The sequence below is a fragment of the Pipistrellus hanaki genome (genome assembly GCF_964339955.1).
Source record: "Pipistrellus hanaki genome assembly, chromosome: 2".
NCBI lineage: Eukaryota > Metazoa > Chordata > Mammalia > Chiroptera > Vespertilionidae > Pipistrellus > Pipistrellus hanaki.
In genome coordinates this window covers 73,750,741-73,775,220 of record NC_140504.1, presented here as the reverse complement: position 1 = coordinate 73,775,220, position 24,480 = coordinate 73,750,741, and the positions used below count along the sequence as shown (strand labels likewise).

Sequence of the window (24,480 nt, the reverse complement as noted above, 5' to 3'; positions counted from 1 at the left end):
GTTCCATCAGCCCCGTCCTATGTGGCTCCTGAGTCCTAGTATTCCTCAGGGTCCTTCAGTACTTGCTGAAAGCACATCTGAGAGAAAGGTGCCCTTGAGTTTTGCTCGCTACCAAGCAGTCTAGGCTCTCCCTCAATGAGCCCGGAACTGGGTTCAGTTCAGTTGGAAGTGGGGTTGGAAGTGGGGTTCAGAGCAGTCTGGAGCTTTTGTCGCCTTCCTGCTAGGGCAATCCAGCGGCACAGTTAACTGTCTGTTTTCTGCGCGCAATATTCGTGCCTCCAGAACTTTCTTTCGCCACTCCCATGAATTTCCTCCTTATAGCCCAGGCTCCCTATGTATGAGCCTGGGTCCCCAGAGTCTCGCCCAGAACTGGGGTTTGGTGCTGTCAGATCAGGGTTTAGCACAGTCCGGAGCTTTTAACTCCTTCCTGCTAGGGAACGCCAGCCAGGCACTCAGCCTCCCCATCCTCTCCAGCTCAGTCCTCTCCCCACGCACACACCGTGTCTCCGTACCTTAAGCTTTTACAGCTTCTCTGATTTTCCTTCTGATTTTCTTTTTCCTTCTGGTTCTAGAATTTCCAGTCAGTCGACTTTCCTGTAGTTCTGGGTAATGTCCATTTTGTATTTTAGTTGTATTTTATTGAAATTGTTGTGGAAGGCTGCAGTTAGGTGTTTACCTGTGCAGCCATCTTGGTTTCTCAACCACCTGGACTCATTTTGTGAAATCTTTTCTGCACAAAGTCAAGAACACACACTGCTGGCCAGCCCTAGGCAGACCCACTCAGGGCCAAGTCCCCTTTCTGGTAACAAAAATAACCAATCAGTCATTGTCCTTTGTGTATACTTTTTTAAAAATTTACCTTTATTGTTAAAAATATTACAAATGTAGCTTTTTTTCCCCCTCCTTTGACTCCTTTCACACCATACTCTCCCTCCAGGCCTTCTTGTGAGGATGTGGAGAAAAGGGAACCCTTGTGCACTGCTGGTGGGAATGCAGGCTGGTGCAGTCACTATGGAAAACAGCATTGAGTTTCCTCAAAAAATGTAAAATGGAACTGCCATTTGACCCAGTGATCCCACTTCTAGGAATATATCCTAAAAATCTCAAAACATCAATCAGAAAGAATATATGCACCCTTATGTTCATTGCAGCACTATTTACAATAGCTAAGATCAGACGCCAGTAGATGAGTAGATAAAAAAAAAAAAAAAAAAAAAGCTTTGGTATATACATAATAGAATTCTAAGCAGCTATAAAAACGAAGGATCTCTTACTTACCCTTTGAGACAGCAGCGAGGGACCTGGTGAGTATTATGCTAAATTAAATAAGCTTTGTGTCTACTTTTATTTTTTTTTTAATATATTTTATTGATTTTTTACAAAGAGGAAAGGAGAGGGATAGAGAGCTAGAAATGTCGATGAGAGAGAAACATCAACCAGCTGCTTTCTGCACACTCCTTACTGGGGATGTGCCTGCAACCAATGTACATGCCCTTGATCAGAATCGAACCTGGGACCTTTCAGTCTGCAAACTGACGCTCTATCCACTGAGCCAAACCAGTTTTGGCTGTGTCTACTTTTAAATACATTAATAAATCATAAGAATTACCAACATCTAATACATTTACTCTAACTTCAGAGCTTGGATAGGAAATGCTGCATTTTTCTCCTTTCTGGTTGAAAGTAATAGTAATGATTTTGTCATTGGCCAGTCTTCTCTATATCCAGCATTACCTGTCCAAATGTCAGCTCAACTCTGCCCCCTAGAGTAGAGAAACAAGAGTGCCTTGACCATAACTGAACTCTATTTAAAGTTCATAATTCTGACAGGGGCTTTTCCAGAGGACTGCCACTTCCTACTTTACATGCTTCTACATTATTTCAAAGTGTGTCAGATTTTGATTTTATAAGTTAAAAATTTACATTTTAAGGGGAAAATTATCTTCAAATACAATTTTATTAGAAGTGTTATTTTGTGATATAAAGAAGGTGATTCTGCCGAAACCGGTTTGGCTTAGTGGATAGAGCGTCGGCCTGCGGACTGGAAGGTCTCGGGTTCGACTCCAGTCAAGGGCATGTACCTTGGTTACGGGCACATCCCCAGTGGGGGCGTGCAAGAGGCAGCTGATCGATGATTCTCTCTCATTGATGTTTCTAACTCTATCCCTCTCTCTTCTTCTCTGTAAAAAAAAAAAAATCAATAAAAAATTTAAAAAGGTGATTCTCTCTCATCATTGATGTTTCTATCTCCTTCTTCCTTCCCCTCTGAAATCAATAAAAATATATTTTTAAAATATATAAAAAAAAAAAAAAACAAGGTAATAAGCTGGCAACTTCATTTTCAGAAAGTCTCCCTTCCTCCATGTACTATGACGCTGAAAATAGAGTGAAAATAGACTTCCTCCCAGTTTGATAAAATATATTATAAAATTCCTAATCATGATTTTTCCAGGTACTGCCATTCTTGAGTCCAGGGAACAGAAAAACCTTCACAGGTGCCTTGGCTGGGGTAGGAGGAGGCAGCTGTCTCAGCCAGCCAGCCAGCCAGCCAGCCAGCCACTGGGCAGAGGAAACTCCTTCCGTTGGCTCTCATTCCCATGAATGGACCACCTCTCCCAGACCTTTCTATAGGGGCCAGAGCCAATGAGCAGACCATCCCCAGGAACTTGGTTGACAAGACAGAGAAGCCCTGAAGGAAACCTGCGGAGACAACTGCTTTCCCACAACTGCAGCACAGCGCTGGCCTTGGTGGCAGGTCAGGCCCCATCCTCCCCTGCGCTGGTGGCAAATACCAAACAAATGTCACCATGGAAAGCTCGCAGTTATCTTTTACGTGTTTAACAAGTATAAAACTGTGTATAAAGGCTACAAAATGGATGAAGGTGTTAGCAGTATGAAAACTGAAATAATTCAAGTCAAAGATCATCACTATTTTACTTTTCTCTGTTTTCCTCTTCTTGCCTTCTCCCTTTCCTTCTTTCTACTGTTAATGTCAAAGTTAGTTTGTGTCTTACCTAATCAATCAATTATAGTATCAGTTATAAGCAGTTTGGGGAGATACTCTTCTTTACAACCAGAGACTAGCTGCCGTTGGGCATTTGAAGATTCAAGACTGAGACAAAGACTACATCAGAAGAGTATTAGAGAATGCTAGAATCTTTTCCTTTATGGAAAAAAAAATAGTGATAGAATATGGCCTCAATGTGCTAATTGACCTGGTTGCATAATCATTTCATGATGTGTACATACGTCAAATCATTATGTTGTACAATTTAAATACATACAATTTTATTTTTCCATTATACCTTAACAAAGCTGAAAAAACGAGTAAAACACATGCTCACTTCAGCAGCACGTATACTAAAACTGGAATAACACAGAAAAGACTGACTGCTGAGCAAAGTGACACAAATTTATAAGGTGTTCCATACTTTTTAAATAATCCATGGGATGTAATAGACAATATGGCAACTGTAGTTACTCAGTATATTTGAACATTGCTAAGATCATAAAACTTCCCATTATAAGAAAAAAAAAAAACTGTAACTATGTGTGGTGATGGATGTTAGCCTTATTGTGATAATCATTTCACAATTTCTATAAATGTTATACACCTGAAACTAATATAGTGTTATATGTCAACTATAGGCCCAGTGCACAAAATTCATGCACTAGGGGTATGGGGTGTCCCTCAGCCCAGCCTGCACCCTCTCCAATCTGGGACTCCTAAGGGATGTCCGACTGCCCATATAGGCCCGATCTTATTGGGCCTAAACGGGCAGTCGGACAGCCCTCTCACAATCCAAGACTGCTGGCTCCCAACTGATCACCTATGTGCCTTCCTGACTGCCCCTAACCATTTCTGCCTGCCAGCCTGATCATCCCCTAACCACTCCCCTGCTAGCCTGGTTGATGCCTAACTGCTCTCCCCTGCCAGCCTGTTTGCCTCTAACTGCCCTCCCCTGCAGGCCTGGTCACCCCTAACTGCCATCCCCTACAGGCCTGGTCCTCCCTCCCCTCAACTGCCCTTCCCTGAAGGCCTGGTCACCCACAACTGTCCTCCCTTGCAGGCCTGGTCCCTCCCAACTTCCCTCTCCTGCTGGCCATCTTGTGGTCGCCATCTTGTGTCCACATGGGGGCAGCCATCTTTGACCACATGGGGGCAGCCCATCTTTTGTGTTGGAGTGATGGTCAATTTGCATATTACTCTTTTAGTAGATAGAATTATGTTTAAACTAGAGGACCAGTGCATAGATTCATGCACATTGAAAGGAAATTAATTAAAATAAATATTTTAGAGGCTGGGGAGGGATCTCAGGAGATTGGCCAGCCAGGGAGCAACCTGGGGAGAGCATGTCTGGCCAGTCTCGCCCAGGCCCAGTCCAGGGAGATCAGGGCTGGGAGGAACCAAGGGAGGGTTCTAGGGTGTGTCCGGCCCATCTCACCCACTCCCAATCGGCCAGACCCCAGAAACAAGCTCACCTATCAGTCAGAGCGTCTGCCCTCTGGTGGTTACTACGTGTCATAGCAACTGGTTGAACTGTCAGTCGGACACCTAACATATTAGGCTTTTATTATGTAGGATAAAAATAATTAATAAATAGCCCTAACTGGTTTGGCTCAGTGGATTAAGCATCAGCCTGTGGATTGAAGGGTCCCAGGTTTGATTCCGGCCAAGGGCATGTACCATGGTTGTGAGCACATCCCCAGTAGGGGGTGGGCAGGAAGCAGCTGATCAATGTTTCTTTATCATCGATGTTTCTAACTCTCTATCCCTCTCCCTTCCTCTCTGTAAAAAATCAATAAAATATTTTTTTAAATAATTAATAAGTAAATGGTAAAGAATATGGCTGCATAAAGATACAACCAAGAGCACACAGCAGACCTCAGAGAATCAGTCTCCACTCATGTAATCAAAACGGTAACTTCCTCCCACTCCTGCTCAGTTCTCAAATACTGCGTCAGGACTCACTGCTAAAGAGAAATGGAGGCCCTGCCTTGGGTTAGGAGCACAAGTCAGAATGAACTAAACTCTGTTCCTAACTCTGCCACCACACCTGTGAAGGCCTGATGTTTTCTAAACATCAGTTTCCTCAGCCAGCAAGTAAAGAGAAGAATAGGTCCCACCTTAGAGTGGTGAGGATTGTTCTAGGTAATGCTTTAAAGACTTCAGACTAGTGGTTCAGTGATTGAGGGTTGACCTATGAACCAGGAGGTCACGGTTCAATTCCTGGTCAGGGCACATGCCCAGGTTGTGGGCTGGATTCCTGGTGTGGGGTATGCAGGAGCAGCCGATCAATGATTCTCTCTCATTATTGGTGTTTCTATCTCTCTCCCTCTTCCTTCCTCTCTGAAATCAACAACAACAAAAAGAAATATATGGCCTCAGCTTAGTATTTGGCATGTTAACTACCAGTCCTTATTAAACGCTGGCCATTAGACATCTATACTAATGAAAGGGATATCTCCCAGACATCCTTCCGGACAAAGCCATGGTGGCACAGCTGAGGCAGAGGTGGTTAGGGGTGAGCAGGATGGCCGTGTGTGTGTGTGTGTGTGTGTGTGTGTGTGTGTGGAGGGGTGCAGTTGGGAGCGAGCAGGCCAGCGGGGGGGGGGGGCAGTTGGGGGTAAGCAGGCCAGCGGGGGACAGTTGGAGGTGATCAGGCTGACGGGGGGGGGGGTATGAGAGGGGGGAAACAGTTGGGGGTGATCAGGCCAGCAAGGGAGTGCAGTTAGGAACAAGAAGGCAGGCAGGCAGAGTGGTTAGGGGCAATCAGGCAGGCAGGCAGGCGAGCAGTTAGGAACCAGTAGTCCTGGATTGTGAAAGGGATGTCCAACTGCCTAAACTGGCAGTCAGACATCCCCTGAGGGGTCCCAAATTGGAGAAGGTACAGGCCAAGCTAAGGGACACCCCCCATGCACAAATTTTGTGCACTGAACCACTAGCACTTACATAATTACTTCTAGTAAGGAAGTAAACCTAGAGTCACACCAATGACATTTAAGATTATTTGTGATGCTGATGTGAAGAAGGACTAGTGAAGAAGTGTGGATGGCTCTTTAAATATCTTTCTTTACATTTTCAAGAATTACTTTATTAAAATACTTTTCATCCTTCTTACTAGAGGCCTGGTGCACAAATTCATGCCTAGATGGGGTCTGGCTGCCCGTATAGGGGCTGATCAGGCCAGACAGCCGGAGGAAGGAGACATGGGAGGTTGGCAGCTGATCCCACCCAGATGGGGTGAAGGGGACCAATAGGAGTAGGGCCGGTTAGGGGGAGGGGCCACTGTTGGTTGGCCAATCACCCCACCGCCTGGTCAAACTCCTGGTTGAGGGGACAATTTGCATATTAGCCTTTTATTATGTAGGTTACCCATAAAAGGGCAACAAAGCAGATCAAACTCTCAACTCGGATGCCAGAGCTGGAGTAGGATGTCTTCTTGGGGAGCAGTGGAACCAGCGCCCACTTCCATCGCTCAGCATCGCAGACAGTATTTTACAGCTACCTGCAGTGTAGTATACAGAAGCCAAAAAACACAGCGGCCTCTGTCGTCCTAACGTGGAAACGAAGTACTATTTGGGTCCTTGCTCCAAGAGAGGAACCATGTGTGCTTCTGCATGCTCTTCCTTCCTAGAGCTCCTCCTTTCCTCCACCTTCTTACGGGATCTCGTCTCCATCCGCAGGCATTCTCTTTCGTTTCTGTCCTTTCTGCTCTCAGGTCCCTGGAAGAGAAGGATCCGAAAAGCTTGAAAGTGCAGGTGGCTAATAACGTCCCGCCATTTCTCTTAATTATCAGAAATGAAGAAAGGCCTGATCATTGAGCAGACTTCCACATCTTAGTTTCTTATAATAAATTAGCATGAGCCTAAGGGTGGTGCTAAGGATTTTAGTCATAAGTAAAAGGAATAGGGGACCTTTGAAGGTCTATGGAGGAAGCTCAGCTTGCACGTGACTGACTCTTTGCCTCTGACACAAAACTGAAAAGGAATGTGGCAAGTGAATCATACGTGCAATGATTCTAACCTCCCTGTGTCCACTCCCTTAAAATATACTAATAGTAGGGTTTGCATTAGTTTTAATCTAAGGACTTCGTGAAGACTGAAGTGTCAAAATGACACCCAAATCATCAACAGTCCCCAGCAGGTTACCCAGGGGCCCATATTCACTGGGAGCAGGAGATACAGCACCAACTACAGAGATCCAACTTCCTACATTTTATACCTAGGTGGAGGGACACAGACAATAAGACTAAAAAGAAACAGAGAATAACTAATAGTGATGAGTGCAATGATAATTATGAACAGGAGGATATGACAGAGAACTATTTGGGGGAAGGGTGGCTTCTTTAGTTTCCATGGTCAGGGAAGGCCTTTCAAAGGGATTACTGACCAAAACAAGAGCATTGATAGATGTGGTGATGATGAAAAGTTTACACTTTTCTCTTTTAAAGTAAAAGAAATAAAACCATTGTTCTCCCTTCCTTCGTCTGATCTAGAAACGTTTGGGAACCCCTAAATGCCTACCAAGTGAACTGGCACAGTGGTGAGCGGCAGTGAGATGAGCAAGGCCCCGGCTCAGCCCGCAGGGATGTCAGTTATTCTGCAATGTAAACTGTTTGTGTGATGTACCAGGATCGCTTCATTTCGATCCATATGAGTCCATTCGTCAAAGACAGAAAGCCAAACAAATGATGAGGCTGAGATACAAACTAAGAGGAACTTAACAACTGAACTAACTCCATAAATGTGCCTCCAGATTATTTTCATTAGGTTGCATCGATTGTATTAGATCTATCAGTCTGATCAAAATTTATATTTAGCAGTCATGAATGTCTCTACTACTTAGAAAAAAAAACAGTATAAAAAAAAGAAAATATAGTGATGATTATTTCCACTTTGGCTTTTCCTTTATTGAGAATAAAGACTGAGAAATGCTCAGAAATTATGACCTGAAATATTTTTCTTTTTAAAAAAAATATATTTTATTGATTTTTTACAGAGAGGAAGAGAGAGGGATAGAGAGTTACAAACATTGATGAGAGAGAATCATCGATCAGCTGCCTCTTGCACACCCCTTGCTGAGGATGTGCCCACAACCAAGGTACATGCCTGGACCTGAATCAAACCTGGGATCTTTCAGTCCACAGGCCGACACTCTATCCAGAGTCAAACTGGTTTCGGCTGAAATATTTTTCTTATCTCACTTAGAAACAAAATGTGAAAATTATCAATATAAGCCAATTGAGTTTTTCAGTATCAAAATGATATTGAAAAGTCATTTGTTGTTGGTCGTAATCAGCTACAAAAGCAGTTTCTGGTCTTTTAGATGCTAAAAGATACAGAATTTAAATCTCCACATTAGTATGCAGCTGGTGCTCACACAAAAGATAAAAAATGTCATTTATAAATTCTGACAAGTCACACTTTTTAATGTAGTTAGCTTTGGAAAGGTGTGTCAGTTGTGAAATAGAAAAAAAGGTTTTAAAATATCTGTATGTGTTCTGAGTTTTTAATTTTGTATTAAGATAAACTTTATAATATACTCATTAAAACTGATATGAGAAAATATTTAATTTAAAATTATTTACTATAAATATTTTATCATATGAAAATTGAAATGATTTTGTAAATTCCTAGCAGATTTCTAGTTATTATAGTATACTAGAGGCCCAATCTGAGCACCGGTGGGGTCCCTTGGCCCGGCCTGTGGGGATCTGACATCTCCCAAGAGGTCCTGGATTGCGAGAAGGCAGTTTTTGTGTGACACACCCCGGAATTGGGCTCCTTCCTCCCTGGTTCCAGATGTGTCACCGAGAACTACCAATGCCAAGTGACCACAGCTCAGCAGCTCCTGCATTGAGCGTCTGCCCCTTGGTGGTTAGTGTGGGTCATACCTACAGCTGGTCACTTAGACTTTTATATAGAGAGATACCTATGAAAAGAATTCTTGAGTTAAAAAAAAAAAAAAAAAAAAAAAAAAAAAAAAAAGTTGAAAATGCTGCCTTGGTTATCTTGGCATTCAAAAGGAAGAACTTGGGCCAAGCCAGCATGGCTCAGTGGTTCAGCATTGATCTATAAACCAGAAGGTCACGGTTCAATTCCTGGTCAGGGCACATGCCCGGGTTGCAGGCTAGATCCCCAGTAGGGGGCATGCAGGAGGCAGCCAATCAATAATTCTCCTTCATCATTGATGTTTCTATCTCTCCCTCTCCCTTCAACTCTGAAATAAATAAAAATATATTTTAAAAAATGAAAGAAAGAACTTGGGAAATGAATGGAGCAACATGTTATATTTTAGGAATAATGCGATAAATATTTCAATAAAAAAACACATTTACACACTTTCAGGGCTTATAATATTAGCAAATGATTTCACTTAAGCAATTTTATAAGACTATGTGAAAAACAATTTTAGGCCATTAGAATCAACAAAGAAGTGTTTAGATTAAAGTATTTTTCAAAATATATTTATATCCTACCTTATTCCAGAAAGAATTTAAAGCAGTTAGTAAATTTCCTGAATGAATATAATTAGTTTTAAAGTATAGTTTTAAAACAGGAATTCCTTCACTTCTGCTTTATTCTTGCAAAAATATCATAATCTTAATCTAACTATGAAGAAATACCAGAAAAAAAACAAATTGAACATCATTCTAAAAAGTAACTGCCCTGTATTCTATCTGACAGTGTTACAAAAGCTAAGTAAAGACTGAGGAACTACAGCCAGGGAAAGAAACACACATACACACACACATTAAAGAGAATGAATTGCTTGCAACGCATGATCTGAAATCTCCCTACAAAAAAATATTATCAGGTCAGAAGATTAGATACAATCTGCATTTTGAGCTGGCCCTAGGTAGCTAGGGGACTGAAGGGACTGGGGGACACCGGAGGCAAGCAGGGCTGAGGGGATTGGGTGCCATCATCATGTGACTCTGGGCGCCACCACCTTTGAGGGTGTGGCAGTCAATTAGCATATTCCCTGTTATTGGCTGTGGGTGCTGCCTTCAATTAGCATATTTCCTCTTTAGTAGGTAGGATAATAAAAGATTAATATGCAAATTAGCCTTTTGACCAGGAGTTCAACCAGGGAGCGGGGACAGCTAGCCAACTGCCCACAACCCCTCCCTCCAGCCGGATTAGTCCTTGATCTGCTCTCTCCCACCCTAATCGGCCGGACCCTGCCTGTGCACGAATTTGTGCACTGGGCCTCTGGTTTATAATAAGTGTGATGAAAGCAGTCTCAAAGAACTGGAGAACCTCCATAACAAAAACATTCCACTAATGGTCCTCCAGGAATTTTTCCTACACCAGATGCCTTCAATAAAAACAAATTAAAATTATGTACATCTGAGCTATGTACAGTAAAACTGAGTGTCATTTTTCAAAGATCTCATCAATGAGCTATAAATGAAAAAGTTAATTTGTTCTCCACAAGTATGGGGAGGAAGAATCCTTTGGGTTTCCTTTTCTAAACTCGCTTAAATATTAATAACTCTGTTACATACCAAAGACACAGAGCGTTTGGTTCTAAAGCACAGTTGTTGCTCAAAGGACTCTGAAAATGCCCGAGTTTTGGAATGGGATCTTCTGTTTGATTCCAGCGGATCCCTGAATGGCCCATCCTCTGAGTGTTTTCTGTAATCCTTCATGTGGGTACGGCATCGAAATCCCTGGTCCTCATGAGAATGCCTTCTAGGATGGCTGTCATGTGATGTGACTCTGGGAAGCACAGGAAACTGGGAATATAGAATAAAAACGTTTACAATATAAAGAGACTGCGTGAAATTAGCTCAGAGACAGAACAACCATAAGTTACTAACAAAACAAACATCAGGTTGAACTGAAATTTTATCTTTTTCATCAGTATGACCTTTCTTCTACAATAAAGCAGTAGAATCAATCGGTTAAAACATTAAGTGAAGCATCCCAAGACTAGCTATCTTGCTCCTCCACCATTAGGGCAATATAATGAAGCATTCAAAGCCTTGAATTGATATGTATAAGTAAATTCAAAAATTACAACAAATTTTAATGAAACTATACATGTTTAAGAAATAATACAAAAATGAATATGTGATTTCTGTATAAAGAATAAATTTGGTCTTCAAGCTTTTTTAGTTGACCTGGATGTTCTTTGTCTTTCACATTGAAATCATCACTTTTAAAGTGTTTAAACCAGTATTCACAGTATCTTGAGCATGTTCACCATAAGCCTCCCGAAGTATTCAGTAGCACTTTTCTTCAAAATAAAGTAATGAATTAAAACTTCCCACAAATGCTCTTTTTTAGGAACAAAACTCAACATTTTTAAGTGTAAAAATATCTATAATGTTAACACCTTCAGAAAATTTGATATATGAAGTTTTGAAGCTTGTTATCAATACAACAAAATAACATACATATCAAATTGCATATATATTAACATATGTATAACTCCATCTATTGAAAGAAAATCTGCATTATTAACTAGTACACCTAGTATGCGCTGCTGAAGTTAGCACCAAAGAAGAAATTTCTAAGCAGAAGAGCAATGGAATAAATCAGAATGAAAAAAAAATTAATTTAACTATGCAAAAATAAAAATGCTAATATGCATCAAAAGCAACTTAAAGTTAAATAGCAGACAAAAACCAAAAAACATGTGCTACATGTTACTAATCTATATAATAAAAACCCAGTGGTCATAACACTGTAACGACCAAAGACCGGTCACCAGGAGGTGCATTGATGTGACTCTCACTCCCTCCCCCTGCCCTGGCCTGTGAGTGGTGGCTCTCGAAGCAATGGACAGGGTGGCCAGCTGAGGCAAGCGGAAGCGAGAAACTCGTACATGATTTTGTGTGCCCTGGGCCTCTAGTGTTTAATAATATCCTGACAATACAGCTGAAACCGGTTTGGCTCGGTGGATAAAGCATCAGCCTGCGGACTGAAAGATCCCGGGTTCGATTCCGGTCAAGGGCATGTACATTGGTTGTGGGCACATCCCCAGTAGGGGATGTGCAAGAGGCAGCTGATTGACAATTCTCTCTCATTGATGTTTCTAACTATCTATCTCTCTCTCTTCCTCTCTGTAAAAAATCAATAAAACATATTAAAAAATATATATCCTGACAATACAGAGTTTATCTTACATATATAAGAAAAACATAGAAATCATGTAATACAATGACATGTGTTCAAATCAATTGGAAAATGATCACAGAATAATATTTCAGAGAAATCAAACTTCTTAGAATTATGACACTTGCTCTCCCAATTTTTCTCACTACCCAACCCACTCCATTCAAACTTTTGTATCCACAACTAATTTTGGTTATGATATTGGTCTCAATTTTGCCAAGTTCTGTGCACATTTTGATCTTGATTAATTCAGTAGCATTCAACCCATTTGCCCTTCTGGAAACACTCTTTCCCTTGCCTTCTACCACTGTACGCTTAGTTTCCCTTTGCTCTTTCTTCCTGTGTCCTCACCCTCCACCTTTGCCTCACTAATAGCTAATCATCCTTCAGTCAGCACTGAAACTGCATATCCCCGGAGAGCCTTTCCCGCCACCCTGAGCGGTTCAGGTCTCTGTCAGATGTTCTCCTGGGCGCTCCTACCTCTTTACCCTACTCATCACAAATGTAATCGGTAACTCTGTAACATGTCTCTCTTCTCCATTAATTTGTATCTCCATGACATCAAGGGCTATGTTTCATTCTCTGCTGAAATCCCAGTCTCATGCAGCACCTTGCCTTATTCACAGGATGAGTTTATTGAATATCTATTGGATTAATAAATATATAAAGAATGAAAAAAAAAAGAAATGCCAAATGATAAAAATTGTTTGTGCTTATTAGTCATCAATAATTATTTAAATGAAATAATGTACAATTTTGCCTTTTGGGTTAGCAAAAATAAAAATAATGTTTCTTAATGATACTAAGAAGTGACAAAAGTGGAGAGAGACAGGACTGTGATTCCCGGCTGGTAGGACTATAAATGGACACGCCTTCCCAGTAAGCCATTGGCAAAAGGTGTCAGAAGATTAAAATATCCTGCTCCTTGGATCCAGCTGTTGAGTGTTGTAATGGGCTGAGTTGTGTCTCTCCCCTCCAATTCACATATTGAAGCCCCATGTGAGAAACTCAGAATGTGACCTCATTTGGTGCTGGAACTTTAAAGATTGGGTTAAAATAAGGCCACTAGGGTGGGCCCTCATCCAGTCTGACTGGAGTTCCAATTAAAGAGGAAATTTGGACACACAGAGACCACCAAGGACATGTTCACACAGGAAACACCATGTGAGGACACAGTGAGGCGGTGGCTGTCGCTAAGCCTAGGAGGGAGCCCCAGAAGAAACCACATCTGCCGACTCCTTGATCTTGGACTTCCCACCCCCAGATCTGTGAGGACATAAATTTCTATTGCTCAAGCCTCCCAGTCTGGGGCATTGTGCTATGGCAGCCCTACCAGACAAATACACGTGTCTAGAAACTTACTATCAAACGGTGATCAGAAATATGGTTAAAGATCTGTAAAGCTGCCATGTACATGAGGGAAATGTGTACGTACAAGTCCATTTATGGTCCTTGGAGCTGTGAGTAAATTGGGGAGCAAAACAGGCAGAGTGTGCCCATCTTGGTGCTCATGTCTGCCTCGGAGAAAAAACACAAAACACATACCCACATGCTTACTCCTTTGGCAGATGCTACAAAGGTTCATGGTGGCCCTGGCCAGTTTGGCTCAGTGGATAGAGCTTTGACCAGCAGTCCTGGGTTTAATACCTTGTACCTCAGTTGCAAGCTAGATCCCCGGCCCTGGTCAGGATGCATGCAGGAGGCAACCAATCCATGTGTCTCTTTAACATCGAGATTTCTTCAGTCACTCCCCCTCCATTTTCATTCTCTCTAAACAGCAATGGGAAAACATCCCCGGGTAAGGATTAACCAAAAATCAGCAAAACTCGGAGGTTCAAGGTGCAAGGAGAGGATATAACAGGGTGAAACTGTGTGTACTTGGGTGGGTGAGGCTGGGAGGATTAGCAGGAAACTTCCGTGTAGATGTGATGACTAAGCTGCAATCTGAAGGACAAGCAGGGTTAATTAGCGAGCAGGAACATTTTCTGCCTGAGGACTAGCACCACTGTGCCCAGGCCCGTCACAGGAGGAGCTGCGGTGTGGAAGGAAGAGAAGCCTGCAGGGGCGGGGGGCCTGAGGGAGGGAGGCTGGAGTGGGGAGGTGTGGAGGGGTTGAAGTAAGGGGCTAGCATAAGATGGGCAATCTGGCCGAAACCGGTTTGGCTCAATGGATAGAGCATCGGCTTGGGGACTGAAAGGTCCCAGGTTCGATTCCAGTCAAGGGCATGTGCCTTGGTTGCTCGATTCCGGTCAAGGGCATGTGCCTTGGTTGCGGGCATATCCCCCGTAGGGGGTGTGCAAGAGGCAGCTGATCGATGACTCTCTCATTGATGTTTCTAACTCTATCTCTCTCCCTTCCTCTCTGTACAAAATCAATAAAATATATTAAAAAAAAAAAAAAGAAAAAAGATGGGCAATCTGAAAACATACCGAACTGTGGCCAAAGGTTTTCTCGGCGATGTGGGACTGTTTGTTTCCTCCTCCTTCTTAGTATTTTTCAAGTTTTCCACAATAAGTGAATTTACATTATCAAGAAAAAAATGATATTTTAAAATTTTTGAGCTAAGCAGGGAAGCATAAATAACGCATGATTCCACGTACATGAGGTATCTAAAATAGTCAAACTCAAAAAAAAAAAAAAAAAAAAAACACCCCAAAACATATAAATAGTCAAACTCATAGAAGCAAAAAATAGATTGATGATTGCCAGGGGATAAAGGAGGGGAAATGGAAAATTGCTAATCAGTGGACATAAAATTTCAGTTATGCAAGATGAATAAGTTCCAGAGATCTGCTTCACAGTATTGAGCCTCTAGGTAATAACAATGGGTTACATACTTTAAAAATTGCAAAAAAAAAAAAAAAAAAAAAACACACAAAAAACAAAATCTAAGGATATAGATCCCAGGTTAACTGGTCTTACCACAATAACATTTTTTATAATTTTAAAAATATGTAAAATATGTTTTATTGATTTTTTTTATTTTTTATTTTTTTTATTTATTTTTTTTAATTTTTTTTTTTTTTTAGAGAGAGAGAGAAAGAGAGAGACATTGATTGGCTGCCTCCTGCACAACCCCTACTGGGGATGGAACCCACAACCTGGACATGTGTTCTGACTGGGAATGAAACCAGTGACCTCTTGGAGCATGGGACGACACTCAACCAATTGAGAAACAGGGAGAAGATCAGGTGCTGGGTACTGAGTATTAGTGCACCGCGTGTACCAGGCCCTCTGGGGACTGTGACAATAACATTTTCAAACAAAATTTTAAAATGTGAGACCGGGAGGTCTGAAAAGAATGGCATAGTTTTGCCCAGCCAGTGTGGCCCAGTGGTTGAAAATCAACCCATAAACCTGGAGGTCACTGGTTCAATTCCCACCCGGTCAGGGCACATGCCCGGGTTGTGAGCTAGATCCCAGTAAGGGGTGTGCAGGAGGCAGTCAATCCATGATTCTCTCTCATCACTGATGTTTCTATCTCTCCCTCTCCCCTTCTCTCTCCCCAAAACCAATAAAAACAACAACATTTATGTTTTCTAAAAAGAATGGCAAAAGTTTCAATCACAATATCTTCTTATATCTGGTGGAATTTCCAGCTTGTTGTTTGGGGTGTGGGACTTTGTGAGAAACAAGTGTAAAAGAGCACTCTAATTGGTTACAGGGAGAAGCTCCCACTTTTAAAAATGTTACTTACTATACTGCAAGCTCTACTTTTGCAATTGTATGCGCCTTTGTAATGTAATTTCCCTTACAAAGACATGAACCAATGCCCCCACATAACTTGTTTTTACAAAGTGTGTACGTGTCTCCTGCCCAGCCGTGGAAGAGGCTTTGTCACTGGGGGTGGGTCTGACCTCACCGGCCGAGCTGCCAGGGCCCCAGCAGCAGGGCCTGCAGCAGGCACTGACTCTCAGAGCAATGACTACCCAGTGGCCTGACTCTCATTACAGAAGAGGCTTTAACTTGGCTGTTTCCACTGCGGGCCCAGGAAACCGGTGCTGTTAAAGAAAAATCCTATGTACTCTCCGACCCCAAGTTCTGATTTTAAAGGTGTTGGTTATGTAAGATCTTCGCTTCAGAGCTTAACAACTTGATGTTCTTTATCCTGCCTATCCCTGCAGTCATCCTCGGAGTGTACCCCGCCTGCCCTCAGAGTACACACAAGCTCCTGGCCAGCCACTGACAGCTAGGTGAGAAACAGGGAGAAGAAAGATCAGGTGCTGGGTATTGAGTATTAGTGCACCGCGTGTACCAGGCACTCTGGGGACTTTGACCTTGATCTCTAACCTCAGAACAAATCCTACAGGAAGTCATGTTTCCTCATTTACAGACGAGGAAAATGAATCTTAGCTTAGCTCAGTGATTTGCCTAAGACATGCCTACTGACTACTGGAGAAATCGAGTGCCATGCCTAAGCATGAGGCATCTCTTTCTTGGATTAATAATTCTAAACTTTTATTTTGAACAATAACAAAGACATTCTATTTCTACGTGAAACTGCCTATAACTGTCACTTTTAACATTGTACCAGACGTAGCAGAATTCTACTGCAAAAGAAATAATAATGCTTTGTAGTTCTTCAGGAATTATACTATTTAAGAATTTTATCTAAAGAATCTATATAGCAGAAACCAGTTTGGCTCAATGGATAGAGTGTCGGCTTGGGGACTGAAGGGTCCCGGGTTCAATTCCGGTCAAGGGCATGTATAATACCTTGGTTGCGGGCATATCCCCAGTAGGGGGTGTGCAAGAGGCAGCTGATCAATGACTCTCTCTCATCGATGTTTCTCTCTCTCTCTCGCTTCCTCTCTGTACAAAATCAATAAAAAATATATTTTAAAGAATCTCTCTCTCTCTCTCTCTCTCTCTCTCTCATATATATATATATATATATATATATATATATATATATATATATATATATATATATATATATATATAAAAGGTTAATATGCTAAGTGTCTGGCCAGTAGCTATGACACACATTGACCAGCAGGGGGCAGACGCTCAATGTACAATAGAAACTGCAGAGCTGCAGTGACTTGGCAACGGAGGTTCCCGGGTGTCACACCCTGGAACCAGAGAGGAGGAAGCCCAATTCCTCATGGGTACACGTGATTCTACCTTTGGCCATGGGTTATGTTGTTGCTGGGGCACTGTCGGTCCTGAATCTGGTTTGAGTTCCACCCTGAACAACAACAGCATCTTTGCAGAGTGCCCTCTAGCATTCCAGGACCCCTTGGGGGATGTTGGAGAGTCGGTTTCGGCCTGATCCCCGCAGGCCAGGCCAAGGGACCCCACCTGCCAGAGGGACCCTGCTCACTCCACAGATCCCTTTGACTCAAGGCTTTGACTCAAGGCTTTGAGCCACAGCACTGCCCCAGATGTGGCCAACTGAGGAGGGACCACGTGAGGTTGGGTCCAGGGCGTGTCCGGCCCCTCTCACCCAGTCCAGCCCCGCCGCCCCTTCTAATTGATTTCCTTTCAATGGGCATGAATCTGTGCACTGGATCACTAGTAATTTATATAACACTATATAATTTATATAGTAAGTGTCCAGTGATAACATCAGAATCAGGATGAATGTAAGTTAGTCGACAAATGGAAACAGCATCAAGCGGGGGGGGGGGGGGGGGGGGGGGGGGGGGAATTCCAGTTTTCAGCTGATAAAGTGGTAGGTAGTTCTTGTAGAAATAATAAAGAGATTCAATACCACTGGACATCCTTTAGGGGAACTAAAGGACATTCTAAATTATGCATTTATTTATTTATTTATTTATTTATTTATTTTTAAATATATTTTATTGATTTTACACAGAGAGGAATTGAGAGGGACAGAGTTAGAAACATTGATGAGAGAGAATCATCGATCAGCTGCCTCTTGCACACCCCCTACTGGGGATGTGCCCGCAACCAAGGTACATGCCCTTGACCGGAATCGAACCCAGGACCCTTCAGTCCGCAGGCCGACGCTCTATCCACTGAGCCAAACCGGTCCCGGCTAAATTATGCATTTATTTATTTATTTATTCATTAAAATTTTTTAAAGTATGCATTTAAATGATTTTTTTTTAATTGAGGGAATAAGTGGATCCTGCTCTGTCGTGTGGTGGCACTAGATCAATGTGAGGCTGCCATGAAGACCCTATCACTAGGCATAACTGGGGAAATAAGGGAGAGCTATAGGAAAGCCTCTTGGCACTTACGAGGCTCCATGCCTCAGACACTTGGCACCTTCCCCAAAGTTGCTCTGTCTCCCCCCGCACCCCCTCCCCCCCTGCCCCCCCCTCATTTCAAGGACTTGTCTCCTTCATTCAGAAACTGAAGCAGCCAAACTCATCTAAACCACATGCCACTGAGATCATATCCCAAATGCCATTAAATTCAATCTTTTTTTTTTTTAAGGGAATTTCCTTTTTTAAAAAAAAATATATTTTATTGATTTTTTGCAGAGAGGAAGAGAGAAGGATAGTTAGAAACATTGATGAGAGAGGATCATCGATCAGCTGCCTCTTACACACCCCCTGCTGGGGATGTGCCCGCATCCAAGGTACATGCCCTTGACCGGAATCGAACCCGGGACCTTTCAGTCCCCAAGCCCACGCTCTATCCATTGAGCCAAACCGATTTCGGTTTTGTGTTTTTTTTTTAATATATATTTTTTTAATATGGTGGTCTTATTTTGAACCCAGGGTTCGACCCCACAACAATATACTGTAATGTGGGCAGCACAGATGCAGCCTCCTTGGAGCACAGAAGAAACACCGAGGAAGTCCATTTGATGTTAAAGCCCTAGACCAGTGAACTCAGTACCTAAAACTCACTGAAAAGCATTGCAACCTAGCCCAGCTGCTGTGGCCTAGTAATTGAGCAATGACCTATAAACCAGGTGATCATGGTTCAATTCCCAGTCAGGGCACATGCCCAGGTTGTGGGCTCGATCCCCAGTAGGGGGCATACAGGAGGCAGCCCCATCAATGATTCTCATTATTGCTCTTTCTATCTCTCCCTTCCTCACTGAAATCAATAAAAATATAGTTTAAAAACAAACAAAATATACATTGCAACCTAAAAGTCAATTCTCTAAATAAAGGATTTATCTCAGTTTTTAAAGTCTAATAGATAGTAAAACTTATTTAAGAAATCCCATTTTACGCCTTGTATCTTCCTTTGTTTTCATATTTTCTGTGGCTCTAACAGGCTGTTGTGACAAATAGTAAATCACATTTTTCCCTCTTTGTTTCCTCCTGTTCGCATTATCTGGAAACTGGAAACTAATCGTATCCTGGCTCACACATTATGAATGCCTCGCTTGATGTGGAACATAGGAGATTAAAATAAGAGTGTGATAAGTAGGAGTTCTGTTTTATAACAGAGCCGTGGAAAGTCAGAGCAAGCAGTGTTCTCAGAGATCACCCAGCCCAATCCCTTCTTTTTCACTTAAGGAACCTGGAGCTCACGAAGGCATTGAAACTTGCCCTTTGTCCTTGAGTCCACATTTGGCAAGAGACCTATTTTTAAACATTTGTGTCTCCAAGAGGTCTCATTCCTCCACCTTGCTGACCACTGGGAATAAAAGAGGCTGCGTCTGAGAACTAGGGAGCTAAAAATAAAATAAAATAACATTACCCCCCAGATTACTTGGTTCTGGGGTTGGCAGAAACAGGAGGATGGGGAGGGATTCTCTGGCACCTAGAATTCTAAGTGACTTGTAAAAAAGAAAAGCTGTAGCATCATTGTGTGGCTGTGAAGCAGAGGACAGACTGTCTACTGTGGAGCTTCTACCCCCCTCCCCCAGGTGAGCAGAGGAACCCTGCTGGTACCTGCTGCCCAGTCCACACCTCGCACCTCCTCAGGCCCATCCATTCCCCTTAGGGCTTTCCAGCTCACATCTTCCTCCCTAGACACTGGTGCTCGGCCCAGCCATAGGAAAATAGTGCTAAGGATGGGAGAATTTTGGTTCCCTCTCCCATCAGGAAACCAAATGAGAACCAGAAGAAAAAAAGTGTATCAAATTTATCAAAGGGGCCGAAACCGGTTTGGCTAAGCCATAGAGCGTCGGTCTGCGGACTGAAGGGTCCTGGGTTCGATTCCAGTCGGGGGCATGTACGTTGGGTGCGGGCACATCCCGGGTAGGGGGTGTGCAAGAGGCAGCTGGTTGATGTGTCTCTCTCATCGATGTTTCTAGCTCTCTCTCTCCCTTCCTCTCTGTAAAAAAATCAATAAAATATATTTTTTAAAATTTTATCAAAGGGGGCGATTTATTTATTTATTTATTTATTTATTTATTTATTTATTTATTTATTTATTTCCGGGAACCAATTTCAGTGTGTAATAATTACAAGAGTTTCACCAAAAGGTTGATGAAGCTTGGGTGGCTCAACAAGGGTGAGCCACAAAAGTAATTACCTGCTGGGGCAGCTAAAAAACATCTCCCTGATGCTGAGTGAAATAAGCCTGTCAATGAAAAAGAAATACCACATGGCCTCACTCATTTATGGATATTAAAAAACATTATAAACTGACAAACCAAAAAATAGATATAGAGACAGTAAGGCAACAAGTAGACTGTAAAATTACAGCGGGGAGAGTAGGGAGATCTGGGGGAGATAAGAGATCAACCAAAGGACTTGTATACATGCATATAAGTACAACCAATGGACACAAAACTCTGGGGAGGGAGGGTATGTATGGGGGGGGCAATGTTAAAATATGTACACAGATAATAATTTAAATTAAAAAAAAAGCAAAAATGAAAAATGAAAAAAAATAAATTAAAAAAATTAAAATTAAAAAAATAAATAAATAAAAAATAAAAAATAAATAAATAAAAAAAAAACATCTCCCTGAAACCGGAATAGGATTGTCTGCTGTCAGACAGCTCAGGGCATTTTGTTGCCTCCTGTTGGCCAAAATCCTGAACAGCTGTAGGCTATTCCCCAAACTGACAATGCTTCTGTAACCCTACCCTTTGAAGTGTATATCTCCACCTTGCCTTAGGACAAATTGTGTTAAATAAATAGCATGGGGTCCTTAGACAAAGTGAGTCTTCAGTTCCTTTAGCTGAAGATCCTCTGACCCCCCCAATGCCTTTCAAAATTATCTTTCATCCTTGGACTCCTTCTTGAATCTATGTATCAGCCCCTTTCTTCAGAATGCTGAACCCTTTGTAAGGATGGGACAAGAACCCCAGCATTTATAAATATACTTTTATTAATTTCAGAGAGGAAGGAAAAGGGGGTGGGACGAGAGAGAGAGAGAGAGAGAGAGAGAGAGAGAGAGAGAGAGAGAGAGAGGAACATCAATGAGAGAGAGAGACATCCATCAGCAACTGCCTTCTGTAGGCACCCTGACCAGGAACTGAACCCAAAACCTGGGTATGTGCCCTGATCAGGAATTGAACTTGTGTCCATTTGGAATATGGGGCAACACTCCAGCTAACTGAGTCATACTTGCCAGGCAAAAGGAGTGATTTATTATATGGAATCCCCAGTTCCTTAGAATTCACCAAATAGTGAAATTATTTTCACTGTTTAAAAAGACTATTGTAAGTCACACATTGGTCCACACCAATGCTACACAGACTACTAGTAACTATAGCATCAAGTTTCTTCCCTTTGACCTGAATTATATTGTCACTCAGTAGGATTATCTCAGGCTTATCAGGATCTCTGCATAGAAGTTAAAGATACCTTAGTACTAAAAATGAAGAAATCATTACATTTTTTAAAAAATTAAGGAGAAAACAGAAAAGGGGAAATGATGAACAACATAGACTGATGAACAAGAACAGCGTTGATCAGACTGTCAGACCTCAGAGGGAAGGTAGGGGAGGGGAAGGATAAGGGAGAGAGATCACCAAAGGACTTGTGTGCATGCATATGAGCCTAACCAGTGGTCACAGACAACAGGAGAGTGAGGGTATGTGTGGGGAGGGATTTGGGATAGGAATGGGGGAATAAGGACAAATATGTGATACCTTAATCAATAAAGTAATTTTAAAAATAAATAAATAAATGTAAAGAAAAAGAAAATGAACTGAAAAGAAGGCCAACCTCTGTCCATAACACTTTCCTTAAAAGGTGATGAATAGGAAAAAGATTACTCAAAACATGTATAACTCAAAGATTTAATCATCTTTCAAAAGTGGAAGGTGAATATTAAAGGTTTTTTTTGAAAGAAAAAAAGAAGAAGAAGAAGAAGAAGAAGAAGAAGAAGAAGAAGAAGAAGAAAAAGAAGAAGAAGAAGAAGAAGAAAGGAAGAGAAGAAAAAGAAGACAGAAAAATAAATAAATAAAAAGGAAATTAAAAAAGGAAAAAGAAAAAAACAAATAAAAATGAAAATAAAATAATAATAATAATAATAATAATGAAATCACTATCTGTAGAAGAAAATCAGGTCCCTTGGAGGATAAGACAAAATGATAAAAGGTATTTTTGTGGACATAAAAAAACTTGGGAGCACTGATTTTTAACCAAAGAAAACTTTATACTGAAGGACTCTTCCAAAATTGTCCATGAGAAAACCCCCTCCCTAGTCCAGCCCTCCCCTGTTCCATGGGATAACTCACTGGGCAGGGCAGGGAAGCTTTCCTGTAACTGGTGTGGTGTGATCCTCGGCGGTCCCGGAGTCCTCTCTCATCCTCCTCTATCCAGCTGTGGCCCCAGAAGCTGCTCATCCACTTGGCAAAAGACACATCATCATCATCATCATCACCTCTGTGCTCCATGGAGAGGTGATTCAAAATACCCAAGGCCTGTCTCTAAGCCAGGCAGACAGGAAGATTGTCAAACTCGGCTGGCTTGATGAAACCCCAAAAGATAAGAATGAAACTGGTGTTTTCAAATGGTCTCCGAAAATGGATCCTTAAAAGGAGAAAGATTTACTAAACAACCCCTTCACCATCAGGCAGCCCAGGGAAATGACTATTTATAAATCGTGCTGCCCACATGCCCCTCCCCTCCCCTCCCCCTGTCTCTTTAAATTGAGAGGCTTTGTAATCCTTCCATGGCCAGGCTAGTGCCTCGCAGCCTCGGGTTGGGAAGCACAGTCCACTGCCTGATGTTCCCAGTACTCTGCTGCCGATGGCTGTGATGGCATCTTCAGCTGTCAGCAATGATCCTGCATGACCCTCATCATATGCCTGTCAGCTCCAGGCTGGCTCCAAAATGGGGTCACTCACAGGGACAGACTGACTGCAGCCTGCAAGATGGCCAGCTATTGGCATGTCATATCTAGAGCTAAATACTCTCCTAATAAATAAAATGGATGTTGATATAAAATGCAGCTCCTGGGGCAAAGGGTGTTTAATTGACATTATTTATACATATACAAATGTAAATAGTCCCAGCTGGTGTGTGGCTCAGCTGGTTAGGCGTCATCCCAGCACTGAAATGTTGCCCATTCCATCCCAGGACACAGCACATGCCCAGTTGCAGGCTCTATCCCTGAGATGTTTTGCTCTCACATCAATGTCTCTGTCTCAGTCTCTCTCCTCTCTCTCTCTCTCTCTCTCTCTCTCTCTCTCTCTCTCTCTCTCTCCCCGCTTCTCCCTTCTGCTCTCTCTAAAAATCAATTAAAAATCTTTTTCAAATGTAAATAATTTACATGTACATGTAAAATGAACAACTCTTTTTTAAATTTTTTTATTTTTATTGATTTTACACAGAGAGGAATTGAGAGGGATAGAGAGTTAGAAACGTTGATGAGAGAGAAACATCGACCAGCTGCCAAGGTACATGCCCTTGACCGGAATTGAACCCGGTACCTTTTAGTCCACAGGCCGAAGCTCTATCCACTGAGCCAAAGTGGTTTCGGCTAAAATGAACAACTCTTAAGTGCACAGTCTGATGAATTCACATAAATTTCCCCCTGTATAACTGCCACCATGCAGGTGAAGACATAGCACATAGCACATTCCCAGCACATCAGCAGGCTCCCTCTTTCTTCCTTTCCACCCATCCTCCTGCCAAAATATTACTATTTCTGCTCTCTGTCCACTACACCCACCAGCCACGCCCACCAGCCAATCAGAGCGAGTATGCAAATTAACTCCAAACAAGATGGCTGCAGCCACAGAGAGCAGGGGGGAGGCTTGGGTTTCCCTGGCAATGGAGGAAGCCCAGACCTCCACTCAGGGGTACAAAGTTTCAATTACAGAAGGTAAATAAATTCCAACAAAAATGGTGGCAGCCACTGAGCTGGAAGAGCAGGAGGCTAGGGTTGCCCTGGGCAATGGAGGAATCCAACCTTCTGCAGCCCTGGCTGGCTGCAGCCTCCACTCCAGGCTACAAAGTTTCAATTGTAGAAGATACATAAATTCCAACAGAAATGGCTGCCACTATGGAG

The 24,480-nt window shown here is 42.3% G+C and overlaps 1 protein-coding gene across 1 annotated transcript; it reads right to left on the bottom strand.

The window, feature by feature from the left end:
- Positions 1-5,967: 5,967 nt before the first annotated feature.
- On the bottom strand, positions 5,968-23,224 carry LNP1 (leukemia NUP98 fusion partner 1). Its single transcript, XM_084875881.1, has 3 exons — positions 22,703-23,224; positions 10,515-10,745; positions 5,968-6,726 (listed from the first exon to the last, which is right to left on the bottom strand). Exons 1-3 carry the CDS (start codon positions 22,859-22,861, stop codon positions 6,577-6,579), a joined length of 540 nt encoding a protein of 179 aa, XP_084732007.1. The 5' UTR covers positions 22,862-23,224; the 3' UTR covers positions 5,968-6,576.
- Between the last annotated feature and the right edge of the window lie 1,256 nt (positions 23,225-24,480).